The following is a 16,541-nucleotide window of genomic DNA, read 5'->3' on the forward strand; positions in this document are numbered from 1 at the left end:
CTTACGAACAGACCTCTGGAACCTAACTCGTTCGTAAATAGAGGAGTCCCTGTATAAATAAAATCGTAATGATGAAGAACCAAAGGGGGCGCAAAGGCTGCAGAAAAGGTTCATAAGAACCGCTGGCTTCAAACTGATGCCGCCTTGGGGCGAACGGCCAAAGACGCCGTGACGATCTCGCAATGGCTTTAGCTTCGGAGCGTCACGTGGAAAGGGGCAGCCAATCTGGGGTTGCGTTTCGAGCGAATGCGAACTGCTGCCCGAAGATTTGTTCTGACGCGTCCCCGGAATGTCGAAACCCGGCTCCAGAGTTTGCTCGCTTGAACAAACCGCTCGTTCGATCGCTGTTCGTTTGGAAGGGCCAAGAGGCCGGTGGACTAAAACACGTTCATCTTTTGTTTAATAATAATCATATGCGGTGGAACAAAAACAGAATTCTGCTCGTATTCGTTTAATCTCGGGTGTTTTTCCTGGTTGGCCAGTTCTGGTTATGGGAAGAGCTGATACAAATGGATGGTTGGCGATTTGGTCAGGAGGTTGAAGCTCGTACTGGTGGCTGGTTGGTCAGCTGGCTAGTTGGTTAGGGTTTGGGGTCAAAGTTCGTACTGGTGGCTGGTTGGTCAGCTGGCTCATCGGTTAGGGTTAGGGGTTAATGCTCGTACTGGTGGTTGGTTGGTCAGCTGGCTAGTTGGTTAGGGTTAGGGGTCAAAGCTCGTACTAGTGGCTGGTTAGTCAGCTGGCTAGTTGGTTAGGGTTAGGGGTTAAAGCTCGTACTTGTGGCTGGTTGGTCAGCTGGCTCATCGGTTAGGGTTAGGGGTCAAAGCTCGTACTGGTGGCTGGTTGGTCAGCTGGCTCATCGGTTATGGTTAGGGGTTAATGCTCGTACTGGTGGCTGGTTAGTCAGCTGGCTAGTTGGTTAGGGTTAGGGGTCAAAGCTCGTACTGGTGACTGGTTGGTCAGCTGGCTCATCGGTTAGGGTTAGGGGTAAAAGCTCGTACTGGTCGCTGGTGGGTGGGTCGGGGTTAGTCCCTTAACCGTACCGGTTTTGGCCGTGAGCGGGAATCGAACTCGGGTCGCCGGGTTCGTAACCGCTGCACCACCGCTCCCCACTCTCACGCGCGCACGCACATTCACGCTCATGCACACACAGTCACGCGCACGCACACACAGTTACGCACACAGTCACGCACAGACAGTCACGCACACACAGTCACGCACACACAGTCACGCACACGCACGCACAATCACGCACACGCACGCACAGTCACGCACACACAGGGCAAGTCACACGCGCCTCCCACCACACTCCCGCGAGGGGCGAGATGGAGGCGCGGCTGAACTCGCAAAGACGCAGAGAGGAGAGTGGCCAGCAACTAAGAACGATTATCTGAACCGGTCCTGGGCCTCCCCCCTAGGTCGACTCAGCCTCAAATGAGGACCTGGTGCGCTGCGTAAACATCGCCACTGGGGAGACAAAGGCGGCCGGGTGTGGTGCTGGCCACCCACCCCCTCGTGTATCGTGCCGGGCTTCATAGGTGCTACGCTAACAGCATTTGCCCCGACATTCTGTTAAGGCTACACGGGGGATCTTTGTGTGAGTGTGTGCGCGCGTGCGTGCGTGCGTGCATGCGCGTGCGAGCGCGCGCGCGGCCTCCGCTGCTGCGGAGGTCACACGATTGGGTAGCAGGCGTAGTTGGAAATTCCACAGTTGTTGTTCCGGTGCTTGGCCATTTTAATGTAGCCTCCGTCGCCCCAACGCTTGCTCCAGCTGCGCAAAGACGTTCACGACGAGAAGCAAACCACGCGCACACAATAACAGCACAACAACAGCAACAACAACAAAAACCCTCAACGTACTTTCTCGTGATTTCTTGACGCGCGTGTTTTTTTTTTACGAGAACAGTGCCTCTGTGCTTAAAGACCGGCGCACGGCAAGTGGGTCACCTCTTCCGAGATTCCTTTAAAGGGACCTCCCTTAGCCGCTGAGGTTTAACGAGGTGGCCCATTGCCATCTGGGAGCCGTCGTGCTTGTCACGCGTCAGTCACATCGACAGCTCCCATTCTCAGAGATGGAAATCTCGCTGAGTTGAGCGCAGAACCAAATGCAATCCCACCCACCTACCCCTTAATTCTACCCCCTTAACCCGATCCCTTAACCATAACCCAAGACACAAGCGGCCTTCATCAGGTGAAGGAACGAGATTGTCCACTCCAGCGCTGTCCTACCAGACAGTCTCGTTCCTTCACCTGATGAAGGCCGCTTGTGTTGTGGCCGAAACGTCGTGAGAATATTATTGTGTTATTTTATTTTATCAATTTATTATTTTATTCTCATTCTACGTGACTTTACCGAAAGAACCAAAGAAGATGAATCCTTGCAGTCACGAAAGCTTTAAATCGAAACATAACCTAAGAGTATAATTAAGTGGTAAGAGACAAAGGTGCTCACTGGTGGGAACATATTTTTTGTTCCTCTGGGGGCACCGATAAAGCAGCAAACCCCTTTTATCCGCAGCCCTATTTATCCGGAATTCACATTTACCCGCGATTCCGATCATAATCAGATCCGGCAGTCTGTGGCCACTGCCGTATCTGCGCTCGCTCCCCTAACCCCACAGGCCTGGTTCATCCCGACCGTCGCAACGATCGCCCGCAACTCTTTGCGTCTTGGTCACACACACGTTGTCCGCGGATCGGAGCGAGAAGTCGCGCGGACAATCAGCATCGACCATGTCCGCCGACTTCATGCCAGGTCCCCCCCCCGCCCACCCCGTCGCAAAAGAGGAGGTTTTTTAACCTCAAGGGTTTTTTTTACCCGGTTAAATGAAGGTGAAATAAGAAATAACAAAAATGCATAAGAAATAAATAATAAAAATAAAGGTTCCAAAAAATGCAAATAAACAAAAATCTGCCCCTCCCCACCCTCCGCTCATCACCGCAGACACCAGGGAGCCGTTCCAGGGTGCCCGTCGCAGCGTGCCCGCTTCCCCCAACCCGGCCCTACCTGTTCTTGACGATCCAGTACTCGTGGCCCCCCTCCTGGTCGTAGCCGACCACGAGCATGGCGTGGTTGATCCTGGTGCGGCTGCACCGCGGGTCGTAGTAAACACCTGCGGCGCAGTCACGTCGCCGAGAAGCGTCAGAAGAGTCGACGTCGCCGTCTCGCTGTAAACCCCTCGACCGGTGCCCTCTTACCTTGTTACAGGCCAGTTCAGAACTCATTGGTCACCCCGTGCCCCTTATACATCTCAACGTTTATCCCACAAAAAAGTCACCATCGCGAGGGAGAAACGCAAACAGATAAGACGCTCGCCACTAGTGCAGTCACCACTAGTGCACTCACCACTACTACAACACAACAACAACCGCCATCCGCCACTAAGTGGCGGTGACGTCACCACGACGCTTGTGCCAGGCCATGTGCACGTTGAGGCCACGTGAAGTCTCGAACGCCCGCTGGCAGGAGGTCACGGGGCAGACCCAGGTGCCACGGGTTGACTGACTGAGACGACTGGCTGATGCAGCACCTGTACCCCCTACTGTGCTAACTTGCTGTGCTTTAGCCACCCGGCGCTCCGCTCGTTGTTGTGGGCATCGCTCCTCCGCCCTCCGTTGTTGTTGGAGGGCGACTGCCTCCAACTGCCTAGTAGCGTCCTTCACGAGCCTCCTCCACAGAGGCCGATCTTGACACCGTTGGTACCAGTCATCGGCAAGTCCACACAGCTCCAAATCCTCCCTTACAGCATCAATCCATCTCTTCTCCAGCCCATGTCGTGCCCGTTTAGCCCTCTCTATGCGGCCGAACAAAAGCTGTTTCGGCATGCGGTGGCCGGGCATGCGGGCTACGTGACACAACCAACACAGCCTTGTCTGCCGGAGGAGCTCACCGATGGGACTTTGTCCAGATCTTTCAAGGATTTGTGAGCTCCTCACACAATCCAGTCTGGTTAAACCCAGGATGGATCATAGGCAGGCCAGCCTAAATGTTTATAACCGGCGAAGATGTTTCATTAGGGGGGTCCACGTTTCGCAAGCGTAGAGAAGGGAGCGAATGACCGTGGCCGAGAAGACCTGGAGCTTCGTGTGGAGCGACAGACCAGGGAACTTCCACACAGCATTACGCAGCCGATGAAAAGATAATGCCGCTCGACTGATTTGGAGTGAGACCTCTGCTGTCAAACCGGAGCCGGTCATGAGCACACTGCCCAGGTATGAGAAACTCTCCACTCTCTCCACAACTGCCCCATCACCAATTAATTGGGAGTTGTGCGGGTGGAGTGTCCGATGGTACAAAATACCCAGGCAGGTGCTTAGGTTAAGAAGAAGAAGCGCTGATCTAGAAGCATCCAGCAGCATCCCAATGGGTTGCGCAATAAGGCTACGGCGAGGCGGCCGTACAAACCGCTTGTTCCTACTCGCGCGCGATGTAGTTCCGTTCGCTAGATCGCGTTACATCCAATTCGCGTCCGCGTTATAAAAAAAAAATACATTCATTGCGTTATAGCTAATTCGCATTCTGAAAACACGCACGTTGAACTTCTTTACATAGATAATTAATCAGGGGTGTGGGGGGAAAGACAACAAGCTAAAGATGATGATGATGATGATGGTGCTTAACGCTTAGCGAGGTCATTACCGTTTCTATAGAACTGGAAGGACCTTTGGCTGGCATCCATCCCCACGGCCACTGGCCCCACGTTCGCGACGGCCTGTTGCAGGCCGGCCTCGCTGTTCTTCCTGATGCGCCCGTACGACGTGAGGTAGGCCCCGCGGCTGCGGGGGTCGTAGCGGCATGGCCGGTTGTCCTTGGGAAGGCACGCGGGGTGGGGGGGGGCGGGGGGCGGGGGGGGTGCACGGCACGCTGGGGTCGGTCGTTGTGGGCTTGCCTGAAAGGGCTTTCTTTGTCCGCCACCCTGAGCCGGTTTCGGATTGAATCTTGGGACGACGGTCGGGCCGGCTCCGGTTGGATCGGTCGACGAAAAATTCCAGACGACCGCGTCGCTCGCGCGCCGCGCGTCGCTCCCGAGCGTTGTGGGAGGTGAATGTACGGACCCCAGACAGAAAGGCACCCGAGTTGGGAATCAAACCCAGAGGCGTCTTGCTGTGAGGCACAAGCCGGTGTCGCTGTGGGCCGCCAAGCTATCCAAGTGACGTTCCATGACGGTCTGGACAGCCAATCGGCCGGTTTGACCAAAACGCATTTCTCCAGGGTAAATAAACAAAGACTCCAATGCCGATGTCCAATTCCAAATGCAGCCTTAGCATCGAATTTCCACCTCGCGCCTCGCAGGCACTCGCCCTCGCAGACACTCACCCTCTCAGTCACTCACCCTCTCAAACACTCTCCCTCACAGACACTCACCCTAGCAGACACTCACCCTAGCAGACACTCACCCTCTCAGACACTCACCCTCTCAAACACTCACCCTAGCAGACACTCACCCTCTCAGACACTCACCCTAGCAGACACTCACCCTAGCAGACACTCACCCTCTCAGACACTCACCTTAGCCGACACTCACCCTCTCAGACACTCACCCTCTCAGACACTCACCCTCTCAGACACTCACCCTAGCAGACACTCACCCTCTCAGACACTCACCCTAGCAGATACTCACCCTCTTAGACACTCACCCTGGCAGACACTCACCCTCTCAGTCACTCACCCTAGCAGACACCCTAGCAGACACTCACCCTAGCAGACACTCACCCTAGCAGACACTCACCCTCTCAGACACTCACCCTAACAGACGCTCACCCTCTCAGACACTCACTCTTTCAGACACTCACCCTAGCAGACACCTTAGCAGACACCCTAGCAGACACCCTCTCAGACACTCACCCTCTCAGACACTCACCCTCTCAGACACTCACCCTAGCAGACACCCTAGCAGACACCCTCTCAGACACTCACCCTCTCAGACACTCACCCTCTCAGACACTCACCCTAGCAGACACCCTAGCAGACACCCTAGCAGACACCCTCTCAGACACTCACCCTAGCAGACACCCTAGCAGACACCCTCTCAGACACTCACCGTCTCAGACACTCACCCTAGCAGACACTCACCCTAGCAGACACTCACCCTAGCAGACACTCACCCTCTAAGACACTCACCCTCTCAGACACTCACCCTCTCAGACACTCACCCTCTCAGACACTCACCCTCTCAGACACTCACCCTAGCAGACACTCACCCTCTCAGACACTCACTCTCTCAGACACTCACCCTCGCAGACACTCACCCTCGCAGACACTCACCCTCTCAGACACTCACCCTAGCAGACACTCACCCGAGCAGACACTCACCCTCTCAGACACTCACCTTAGCAGACACTCACCCTCTCAGACACTCACACTCTCAGACACTCACCCTAGCAGACACTCACCCTAGCAGACACTCACCCTCTCAGACACTCACCCTAGCAGACACTCACCCTCTCAGACACTCACCCTAGCAGACACTCACCCTCTCAGACACTCACCCTAGCAGACACTCACCCTCTCAGACACTCACCCTCTCAGACACTCACCCTCTCAGACACTCACCCTAGCAGACACTCACCCTCTCAGACACTCACCCTAGCAGACACTCACCCTCTCAGACACTCACCCTAGCAGACACTCACCCTCTCAGACACTCACCCTCTCAGACACTCACCCTCTCAGACACTCACCCTCTCAGACGCTCACCCTAACAGACGCTCACCCTCTCAGACACTCACCCTCTCAGACACTCACCCGAGCAGACACTCACCCTCTCAGACACTCACCTTAGCAGACACTCACCCTCTCAGACACTCACCCTCTCAGACACTCACCCTAGCAGACACTCACCCTCTCAGACACTCACTCTCTCAGACACTCACCCTCGCAGACACTCACCCTCGCAGACACTCACCCTCTCAGACACTCACCCTAGCAGACACTCACCCGAGCAGACACTCACCCTCTCAGACACTCACCTTAGCAGACACTCACCCTCTCAGACACTCACCCTCTCAGACACTCACCCTAGCAGACACTCACCCTAGCAGACACTCACCCTCTCAGACACTCACCCTAGCAGACACTCACCCTCTCAGACACTCACCCTAGCAGACACTCACCCTCTCAGACACTCACCCTAGCAGACACTCACCCTCTCAGACACTCACCCTCTCAGACACTCACCCTCTCAGACACTCACCCTAGCAGACACTCACCCTCTCAGACACTCACCCTAGCAGACACTCACCCTCTCAGACACTCACCCTAGCAGACACTCACCCTCTCAGACACTCACCCTCTCAGACACTCACCCTCTCAGACACTCACCCTCTCAGACGCTCACCCTAACAGACGCTTACCCTCTCAGACACTCACCCTCTCAGACACTCACCCTAGCAGACACTCACCCTAGCAGACGCTCACCCTCTCACTCTCCCTAGCAGACACTCACCCTAGCAGACACTCACCCTAGCAGACACCCTAGCAGACACTCACCCTCTCAGATGCTCACCCTCTCAGACACTCACCCTAGCAGACACTCACCCTAGCAGACGCTCACCCTCTCAGACGCTCACCCTCTCAGACACTCACCCTCTCAGACACTCACCTGCCCTGTGTAGGGGTAGCTGCGCTCGTACGCGATGCCGCGGTTCTGGTGGATGTACTTGAAGGCGTTGACCATGAACCCCCCGCGGCAGCCGTAGTTGCCGACGCGTGAGCAGTCGACGAGGTTCTGCTCGCTGAGCGATACGAGCTGCCCCCTGCGGAGCTTCCACTGCCCCTCCAGGGCGCCCGTGGAGCTGAACGCCCAGCACGAGCCGCACGCGCCCTGCACGAAGCGGCACGGATCCCGCGGTTACCCAGCCGCAGGTCCTCAAAAATCGTCGCGTGTTAAGCTCAAGGACGTAATCTCCATGCGCATAACAAGGCAAAGTTTGTGATTGCGTGTGTCTGTTCGAAATGTTTAGGGTACTTTCCCGACGTGCAACAGACGTGAAATTTGGCATGTGGGTACTCTCCAGGGTGTACACCATGCAAAAATTATAAAAATACACTTTTTTTATTTTTTCTATTTTTTGGGGGGGGGTGGGTGGGGGGAAGCTCAATAATGCGTATGTTTTTTGCACGGCAAGTGAGCTGTGACGTCAAATCTGTCACGTGACCCACGCACGTGGAAGCGTAACGCATTGTAGTGTAGTGGTTAGCGCGCCCCGCTGAGAACCCGGCGAGCAGAGTTCGATTCCCGCTCACGGCCACCACCGGTGACGATTATTTTAACCGGTCCTGGGCCTCCCTTAGGTCGACTCAGCCTGAAACGAGTAACTCTTGTGGTGTGAACATCGCCACTGGGGGGACAAAGGCGACCGGGCGTGGTGAATCCAAGTCCCCACCATTGTATTGCTATAAAATAGATGTCTGTTTATATGATTGTGGTTATGGTTGTACTTTATTAATCCCTAATCTCTGCCATTACAGACAATGAAACAAGAAAAAGTAAAAAAAGGTAAAACAGAGCAATGTAATACAATACACTATTAGACATTATTGTCAAAAATAAATAAAAAGTTAATCCTATGTGTTAGTGATTTATTAATATTTTAGGCAGGAAATGAGTTTTAAAATTTCGATATTTTTTCTTTCTGGGTTGGGACACCCCCAGACCCCCTGGAAGATTTGGTCCTCCCCAATGTTGACTCCATAGCTACGGCCTTGGTTTAGCTCGCTGTACTTTTTCTATTCTGTTTTGGATCCATATATCGCAGTGCCCTTCCACGGGGCACTTTGCAACGCGAGGGGGGCCGTCCATAAATGACGTCACGCGATTTTTGACCCCCCCCCCTCGTCACACGGCGTCACAAAAAGTCAGACCCCCCCCTCAAATATGACGTCATCAAAGCTCTGCCTCCCCCCTCCCCAAAACCATATTTCCATTTTGAAAATAAAACATGCTTCAAATCGCTTTAAACTATTGTCATTGTAGTGCGTATTTAATGTGGCGCTGCACTCTGATGTTGTAGGAGAAAACATTTATTTAAAAGTCTATTTAATTTACTAGAACGTGTTGTCTATATTTATTTATAAAGTTGCGCATTTTGATGTGACGTCACATTTCTCAAACCCCCCCCCCCCTCGCCACACATCGTCACAAATGTCTGTCCCCCCTCTAGGTGCGTGACGTCATTTATGGAGGGCCCCTTAGGTCCCAGCGGAGAAAGCGAGACGTGGTGGGAGCCGGGTCAGGAATTAAAGAGTCGTAGGAGGAAGAGGAGCGGGGTGGTGGTGGGGGGGGGGACTGGGAGTGAGTTGGAGGAACCGGTAGTGGTGGTGGAGGCAGTGGAAGAGAAAGAGCAGCAGAGAGAAGAGAAAGGAGCTGAGGGCAGAGCGAAAGGAGGAAAGCGGGGGGAGGGGGGGGGGGGAGTCTAATGTGGAGAGGAAGTTTGTCCCAGTGCAACGGGGGCAAGAAGCGAGAAAGAACGACAGGGAGACTGCGTGAGGTGGAGTGTCATGGGAGCGAGCGGTCGTCCCATGAGCAGACTCGCGATGGCCGTTAGAACGTGACGCTCCCGTAGGATCGTGACGCTCCCGTTAGAACGTGACGCTCCCGTAGGATCGTGACGCTCCCGTTAGAACGTGACGCTCCCGTAGGAACGTCACGTTCCCGTAGGACGTTCCCGTAGGATCGTGACGTTCCCGTAGGATCGTGACGCTCCCGTTAGAACGTGACGCTCCCGTAGGATCGTGACGCTCCCGTTAGAACGTGACGCTCCCGTAGGAACGTCACGTTCCCGTAGGACGTTCCCGTAGGATCGTGACGTTCCCGTAGGATCGTGACGCTCCCGTTAGAACGTGACGCTCCCGTAGGATCGTGACGTTCCCGTAGGATCGTGACGTTCCCGTAGGAACGTGACGTTCCCGTAGGATCGTCACGTTCCCGTAGGACGTTCCCGCAGGAACGTGATATTCCCGTAGGATGTTCTCGCAGGATCGTGACGTTCCCGTAGGATCGTCACGTTCCCGTAGGAACGTGACGATCCTGTAGGATGTTCCTGTAGGAACGTGACATTCCCGTAGGAACGTGACATTCCCGTAAGATTGTGACATTCCCGTAGGAACGTGACATTCCCGTAGGACATTCCTGTAGGAATGTGACATTCCCGTAGGACGTTCCCGTAGGACATTCCCGTAGGATCGTGACATTCCCGTAGGACATTCCTGTAGGAACGTGACATTCCCATAGGACGTTCCCGTAGGACATTCCTGTAGGAACGTGACATTCCCATAGGACATTCCTGTAGGACATTCCTGTAGGAACGTGACATTCCCATAGGACGTTCCCGTAGGACATTCCTGTAGGAACGTGACATTCCTATAGGACGTTCCCGTAGGACATTCCTGTAGGAACGTGACATTCCCATAGGACGTTCCCGTAGGATGTTCCTGTAGGAACGTAACATTCCCACTACCGGCTCAGTTTGGGGGGGCTTTGTTTCGACGGGAGATGGGCACCAAATTATGCCTCCGAGGAAATCACCGTCGCTCGCCTGTCACGACGGACAAAAACACCGAGACGGACAAATCCGCGGCGGCACCGGCACTGGCACAGGCAATGTCGCCGGCACCGGCAGCGGCACAGGCGCTGGCAATGGTAACGGTACTGGCAACGACGCAAGGGCACTGGCAAGGTCACCTGGTTTTTGACGTCCGTGACGGCGCCCGTCTTGCGCCAGTCCACTCTGCTGGGCGCCGTGAAGTTTGGCGGCGGCTCGAAGGTCACGAACTCCGCCGCGACCTCCGTCTCGTTCACGAGCATGGGCCGCGTCATCGTCTGCACAAACTCCTCCTCCGTCTGCAACGGTGGTGGGGGCGGTTGATGGTACGGGGACTCCTCTACTTACGAACATTCGAATTGCGAACTTTCAGAGATACGAACAAACCTGTCCAGTTGCCTGTTCAGACCGAGAGTCGTGAGTTCGGGCTGCCGCGCAATAGATGGCGGCGGTGGCATCTACATCTGCAGAACGTGAAGAACCAGTGGCATCTGATTCTGCAGAACGTGAAGAACCAGTGGCATCTGATTCTGCAGAACGTGAAGAACCAGTGGCATCTACAGTACATCTACAGAACGTGAAGAACCGGTGGCATCTACATCTGCAGAACGTGAAGAACCAGTGGCATCTACATCTGCAGAACATGAACAACCAGTGGCATCTACATCTGCAGAACGTGAAGAACCAGTGGCATCTACATCTGCAGAACGTGAAGAACCAGTGGCATCTACATCTGCAGAACGTGAAGAACCAGTGGCATCCACATTTACAGAAAGTGAAGAACCAGTAGCATCTACATCTGCAGAACATGAACAACCAGTGGCATCTACATCTGCAGAACGTGAACAACCAGTGGCATTTACATCTTTGTGACTCTATGTGAGTCTCATCATCGTGTTCACTCCATGTGAGTCTCATCAGCGCAGGACGGAGATGGGCTGCGTGTTTGGACAGCCTGAGGTGTAGGTGTATCGTCCGGCGTGCTCTTAATAAATACGAAGCCTTCTACTAGACGCGTGTCGGAAGTCGCTCACTACAATTGCAATGTAGCTCTCGAGATAAAGTCTGAAAAATAGACGAATGGTGGTCGCAGTTCTGCAGAAGTTCGCTCACGCCGCTGCAACCCAGAGTCCTCCACGAGGGGGCGCGCTACATGAGCCGATGAGCGTCTCGGTGTGAGTGACTGCGATCATCGACTTACGAACGCCCGCACTTACGAACGCCCGCACTTACGAACTCATCGTGCTTACGAACCAGCTTCCATTAAAATATGTTAAGACAAATTACATGGTCTTTAAGACGCGAACTCGCAATTGCAAAACTGAACCGCGAAACGATTTTGTTTCGGAGTAGCGATCCTCCGCGAGGTTGTAGTGAGTGGGAGTGAGTGTTTGCGTATGTGTGCGGGTGTGTGCGTGCACGGACATGTGTGTCTGTGTGTGTGGGAAAGTGTGAATGCGTGAGGAGCGGTAGTGTGAGCGGTTAGCGCTACGAACCCGCCGACCAGAGTTCGATTCCCGCTCACGGCCACAACAAAACGCCGATTATCTGAACCAGTCTTGGGCCTCCTCCCCTAGGTCGACTCGGCCTCAACTTAGTACCTGGTGCAGTGTGTGAACATCGCCACGAGGGAGACAAAGGCGGCTGGGCGTGGTCTTGGCCACCCACTCTTTCGTGTGTCTTGCCGGCCTTCAATAGGTGCTCGCTAACAGCACTTGCCCCAACAGTCTGTTAAAGGTCATACGGGGGGGGGGGATCTTTTGATATTTGTGTGTGGGGAGCGGTAGCGTAGCAGTTAGCGCTTCGCTACAAAAGCGGCGACCCGAGTTCGATTCTCACTGTCCACATCCATACATCTCGTAAAGTCCGTTTGGTCTCTGCACAAGTCTGAACCCGTCCTGGGCATTCCCTTCGCCAAACATCGCATCGACAGGCGCGCTTGAAGTACACTCAAACATACCCGCCCCCCCCCTCTCCAACCACGAAGTTGACGTGCCGTGCAGACGTATCAGACGGTAACAACCGCATGCTCTATACAGCATCGGGGATGCGGCCGCACGTACCATGTCCCCGAACTGGTTCATGGCCAGCGTGTAGGAGTGCTTGCCGAGGGCCTCCTCCAGGTTATGCCGATCGATCATCTTCAGGTTGTGCTCCCACACGAGGCGACGCTGGCCCTCCTCGGCCTGTGCACCACCAGGGGGAGACGAGGGTGGAGACGAAGTTCAGCATCGCTACGCTCGTCAACCCGGTTTCATCACGGGTGAATGCCCAGTTTAACTGGCAACCCCGGTTTAATCACGGGTGAATGCCCAGTTTAACTGAAAACCAGGTTTCATCACGGGTGAATGCCCGATTTAACTGAAAACCAGGTTTCATCACGGGTGAATGCCCAGTTTAACTGAAAACCAGGTTTCATCACGGGTGAATGCCCGATTTAACTGAAAACCAGGTTTCATCACGGGTGAATGCCCAGTTTAACTGAAAACCAGGTTTAATCACGGGTGAATGCCCGATTTAACTGAAAACCAGGTTTCATCACGGGTGAATGCCCAGTTTAACTGAAAACCAGGTTTCATCACGGGTGAATGCCCAGTTTAACTGGCAACCCCGGTTTAATCACGGGTGAATGCCCGATTTAACTGAAAACCAGGTTTAATCACGGGTGAATGCCCGATTTAACTGAAAACCAGGTTTAATCACGGGTGAATGCCCGATTTAACTGAAAACCAGGTTTCATCACGGGTGAATGCCCAGTTTAACTGAAAACCAGGTTTCATCACGGGTGAATGCCCAGTTTAACTGGCAACCCCGGTTTAATCACGGGTGAATGCCCGATTTAACTGAAAACCAGGTTTAATCACGGGTAAATGCCCGATTTAACTGAAAACCAGGTTTAATCACGGGTGAATGCCCGATTTAACTGAAAACCAGGTTTAATCACGGGTGAATGCCCGATTTAACTGAAAACCAGGTTTAATCACGGGTGAATGCCCGATTTAACTGAAAACCAGGTTTAATCACGGGTGAATGCCCGATTTAACTGAAAACCAGGTTTAATCACGGGTGAATGCCCGATTTAACTGAAAACCAGGTTTAATCACGGGTGAATGCCCGATTTAACTGAAAACCAGGTTTAATCACGGGTGAATGCCCGATTTAACTGAAACCCAGGTTTAATCACGGGTAAATGCCCGATTTAACTGAAAACCAGGTTTAATCACGGGTGAATGCCCGATTTAACTGAAAACTCGGTTTAATCACGGGTGAATGCCCGATTTAACTGAAAACCAGGTTTAATCACGGGTGAATGCCCGATTTAACTGAAACCAGGTTTAATCACGGGTGAATGCCCGATTTAACTGAAAACCAGGTTTAATCACGGGTGAATGCCCGATTTAACTGAAAACTCGGTTTAATCACGGGTGAATTAGCCCGTTATATTTGGTCAAACATTTAATTAACTCACCACTAATGCGATGGCTGGAACTGCTCCTCTTTGGCGAGGCGTGTGGTGATGTTAGCCGGCATTGACGATGTTGCTGCTACTCGCAACTGCTTTTCCAGGTTTGCTCCCCTAGATTTATTGAATTTCGAGTCCCGCCTGCGGTTGCCTTGGCAGGGCCAGAGACCCAAATGATTTCGCTGGCCTCATACGGCCCGCGGGCCAGGACGTTCCCCACCCCTGATTTTAAACTCTCGGACAGCGCGCGGGCGACTGCTGTCCACCGAGAAACGCGACACCCCGTGGGGGAACGCGAAGAGCGACACACGAGCGGCAAACGCCGCTACTCCTGCTGTGATTCTCCGGCTCGAGTGCACTTATTGCTCTACGCACGGTGTTGTTGTCGTTGTCAGGGTGGCGGTGGCGGGGAGGGGGGCACTTTGGCCGATGAGACATCGTCAGTAGCGCGAGGGTTGCCCGCCACGCCACGTCAAACCACCACTGGGGGCTTTGTGACAGCAGCACGATGATGATGGGGAGGGGGGGGAGTGTCAGTGAGCCCAGATGCCCCCCCCAACCCCCCCTGCCCCCCCTCAGAAAAAACTCACGCGATGATTTTACACGGGCGCAGTGTGCCCAGGTGGCTCCCCCCCTGCCCCCCCTCCACATGCCCCACGCCCCCCCCCCCCCACCTGCCCCCTCCGTGTGTATCGCCGTTACGTGAGACAATAGCAGCAGCAGCAGCGCAGCCTTGCCTGCTCGTAGCTCTTGCCGTGCATGTCCCGCCAGGCCCCCCAGTGCGAGTCGAGCGCCGGATCCGCAGCGGTGGCGGCGGCGATGAGGGCGGTGCCGAGCAGCAGGGCGGCCACAGCCAGCGGTGCCATCTCCGTGGTGAAGTATGGTCAAACGAGCACCGCCATCGACATGCGGTACAGGAGGTAGTGGCGGGGAGGGGGGGGGGGGGCATCATTTAGCGTTCGATTTGACAACGGTGCCGCGAACGACGAGGCTAGCGTATTTGTTTGATGTCGAGAGGAGGCCGTCGTTCAGAAGCGTTTAGAAAGTTGTTCCGATGTTGCATCGCTTTGTAGAGGCAGAGGAGGATCTCGAGTTCTGGAGAAGGGGCACTTTCTGGCGTCCCGTTGGACCGAAATGTTCATGCCCATGGCACGCACACCAATATTTCCGCAGAGCTGGAATTTTTTGCCAAACGTTAACTGATAGGTGATGGATTCTCGTAAATGTTCTTTATCATGAATTTGGGGAACCTAAAGAATTGTCTCGGTTTGCTCGTGACTCGAGTCCCACCGCAGAGCCACCGTGGAGCCACCACGGAGCCACCCTGGAGCCACCCTGGAGCCACCACGGAGCCACCACGGAGCCACCCTGGAGCCACCCTGGAGCCACCACGGAGTCACCACGGAGCCACCACGGAGCCTCCCTGGAGCCACCCTGAAGCCACCACGGAGCCACCAGAGCCACCCTGGAGCCACCGCGGAGTCACCACGGAGCCACCCTGGAGCCACTGCGGAGTCACCATGGAGCCACCCTGGAGCCACCCTGGACCCACCGTGGCCTTCTTTATTCAGATAAAAGAGGGGGGGGGGCTACAAAGGACACACACATACTTACTTTGATCGTGCGAACGCCCAACGAGTACTTGGAAGCCTAAGCAGGCGAGTAGGGCGAAGCAGGGTACCAGCTCGCTTTATAAGGGCGGCGGAGGCGGCGTTGAGAAACTTTCCTTGCACGCCACAAAAGCAACAGCGACCAAAAAAAACCACAAGCGCCTTGCGTGGTCAGCTCGCTGGCAAGAAGAAGAAGAAGAAAAAACAACAACCGTGACATCCGCCCTGTTAATCTCACGGTGAGTTTCTTCAACGAAAAAAATGGGAACTTGTGGAAGGCCGACGCATTCACAAAGCTTGCTAAGAGGGGGAGGGTGCGGCTGCAAGGCGGGCGAGTCGACGGCACGTGGAGCCTCCTCCACATCGCCCGCCACTCTTAGTGAGCCTTCTCCACCATCGCCCGCCACTCTTAGTGAGCCTTCTCCGCCATCGCCCGCCACTCTTAGTGAGCCTTCTCCACATCGCCCGCCACTCTTAGCGAGCCTCCTCCACATCGCCCGCCACTCTTAGCGAGCCTCCTCCACATCGCCCGCCACTCTTAGCGAGCCTTCTCCACATCGCCTGCCACTCTTAGTGAGCCTCCTCCACATCGCCCGCCACTCTTAGCGAGCCTCCTCCACATCGCCCGCCACTCTTAGTGAGCCTCCTCCACATCGCCCGCCACTCTTAGCGAGCCTTCTCCACATCGCCCGCCACTCTTAGCGAGCCTCATCCACATCGCCCGCCACTCTTAGTGAGCCTCCTCCACATCGCCCGCCATTCTTAGTGAGCCTCCTCCACATCGCCCGCCACTCTTAGCGAGCCTTCTCCGCCATCGCCCGCCACTCTTAGCGAGCCTCCTCCACATCGCCCGCCACTCTTAGTGAGCCTCCTCCACATTGCCCGCCACTCTTAGTGAGCCTCCTCCACATCGCCCGCCACTCTTAGCG

At 54.7% G+C, this 16,541-nt stretch overlaps 1 protein-coding gene across 1 annotated transcript; it reads right to left on the reverse strand.

Moving 5' to 3' along the window:
• Positions 1 to 383: 383 nt before the first annotated feature.
• On the reverse strand, positions 384 to 15,918 carry LOC116954994 (cathepsin S-like). The gene is made up of 8 exons (XM_032975911.2): positions 15,617 to 15,918; positions 14,740 to 14,868; positions 12,603 to 12,725; positions 10,680 to 10,838; positions 7,599 to 7,820; positions 4,637 to 4,805; positions 3,005 to 3,110; positions 384 to 1,768 (listed from the first exon to the last, which is right to left on the reverse strand). Exons 2-8 carry the CDS (start codon positions 14,866 to 14,868, stop codon positions 1,669 to 1,671), a joined length of 1,008 nt encoding a protein of 335 aa, XP_032831802.1. The 5' UTR covers positions 15,617 to 15,918; the 3' UTR covers positions 384 to 1,668.
• Between the last annotated feature and the right edge of the window lie 623 nt (positions 15,919 to 16,541).

This window comes from Petromyzon marinus, chromosome 57, assembly GCF_048934315.1.
Source record: "Petromyzon marinus isolate PM22_M1 ecotype Great Lakes invasive population chromosome 57, UKy_Petmar_22M1.pri1.0, whole genome shotgun sequence".
Lineage (NCBI taxonomy): Eukaryota > Metazoa > Chordata > Hyperoartia > Petromyzontiformes > Petromyzontidae > Petromyzon > Petromyzon marinus.

Excerpts from the sequence above, each read along its gene's own strand:
- LOC116954994 (XM_032975911.2), bottom strand. The coding sequence starts at position 14,868 with ATGGCACCGCTGGCTGTGGCCGCCCTGCTGCTCGGCACCGCCCTCATC. Across the intron at positions 12,726-14,739 it reads ACGGCAAGAGCTACGAGCAG|GCCGAGGAGGGCCAGCGTCG; the intron begins GCAAGGCTGCGC and ends GGTGGTGCACAG. Across the intron at positions 1,769-3,004 it reads TACTGGATCGTCAAGAACAG|CTGGAGCAAGCGTTGGGGCG; the intron begins GTAGGGCCGGGT and ends GTCTTTGCGCAG.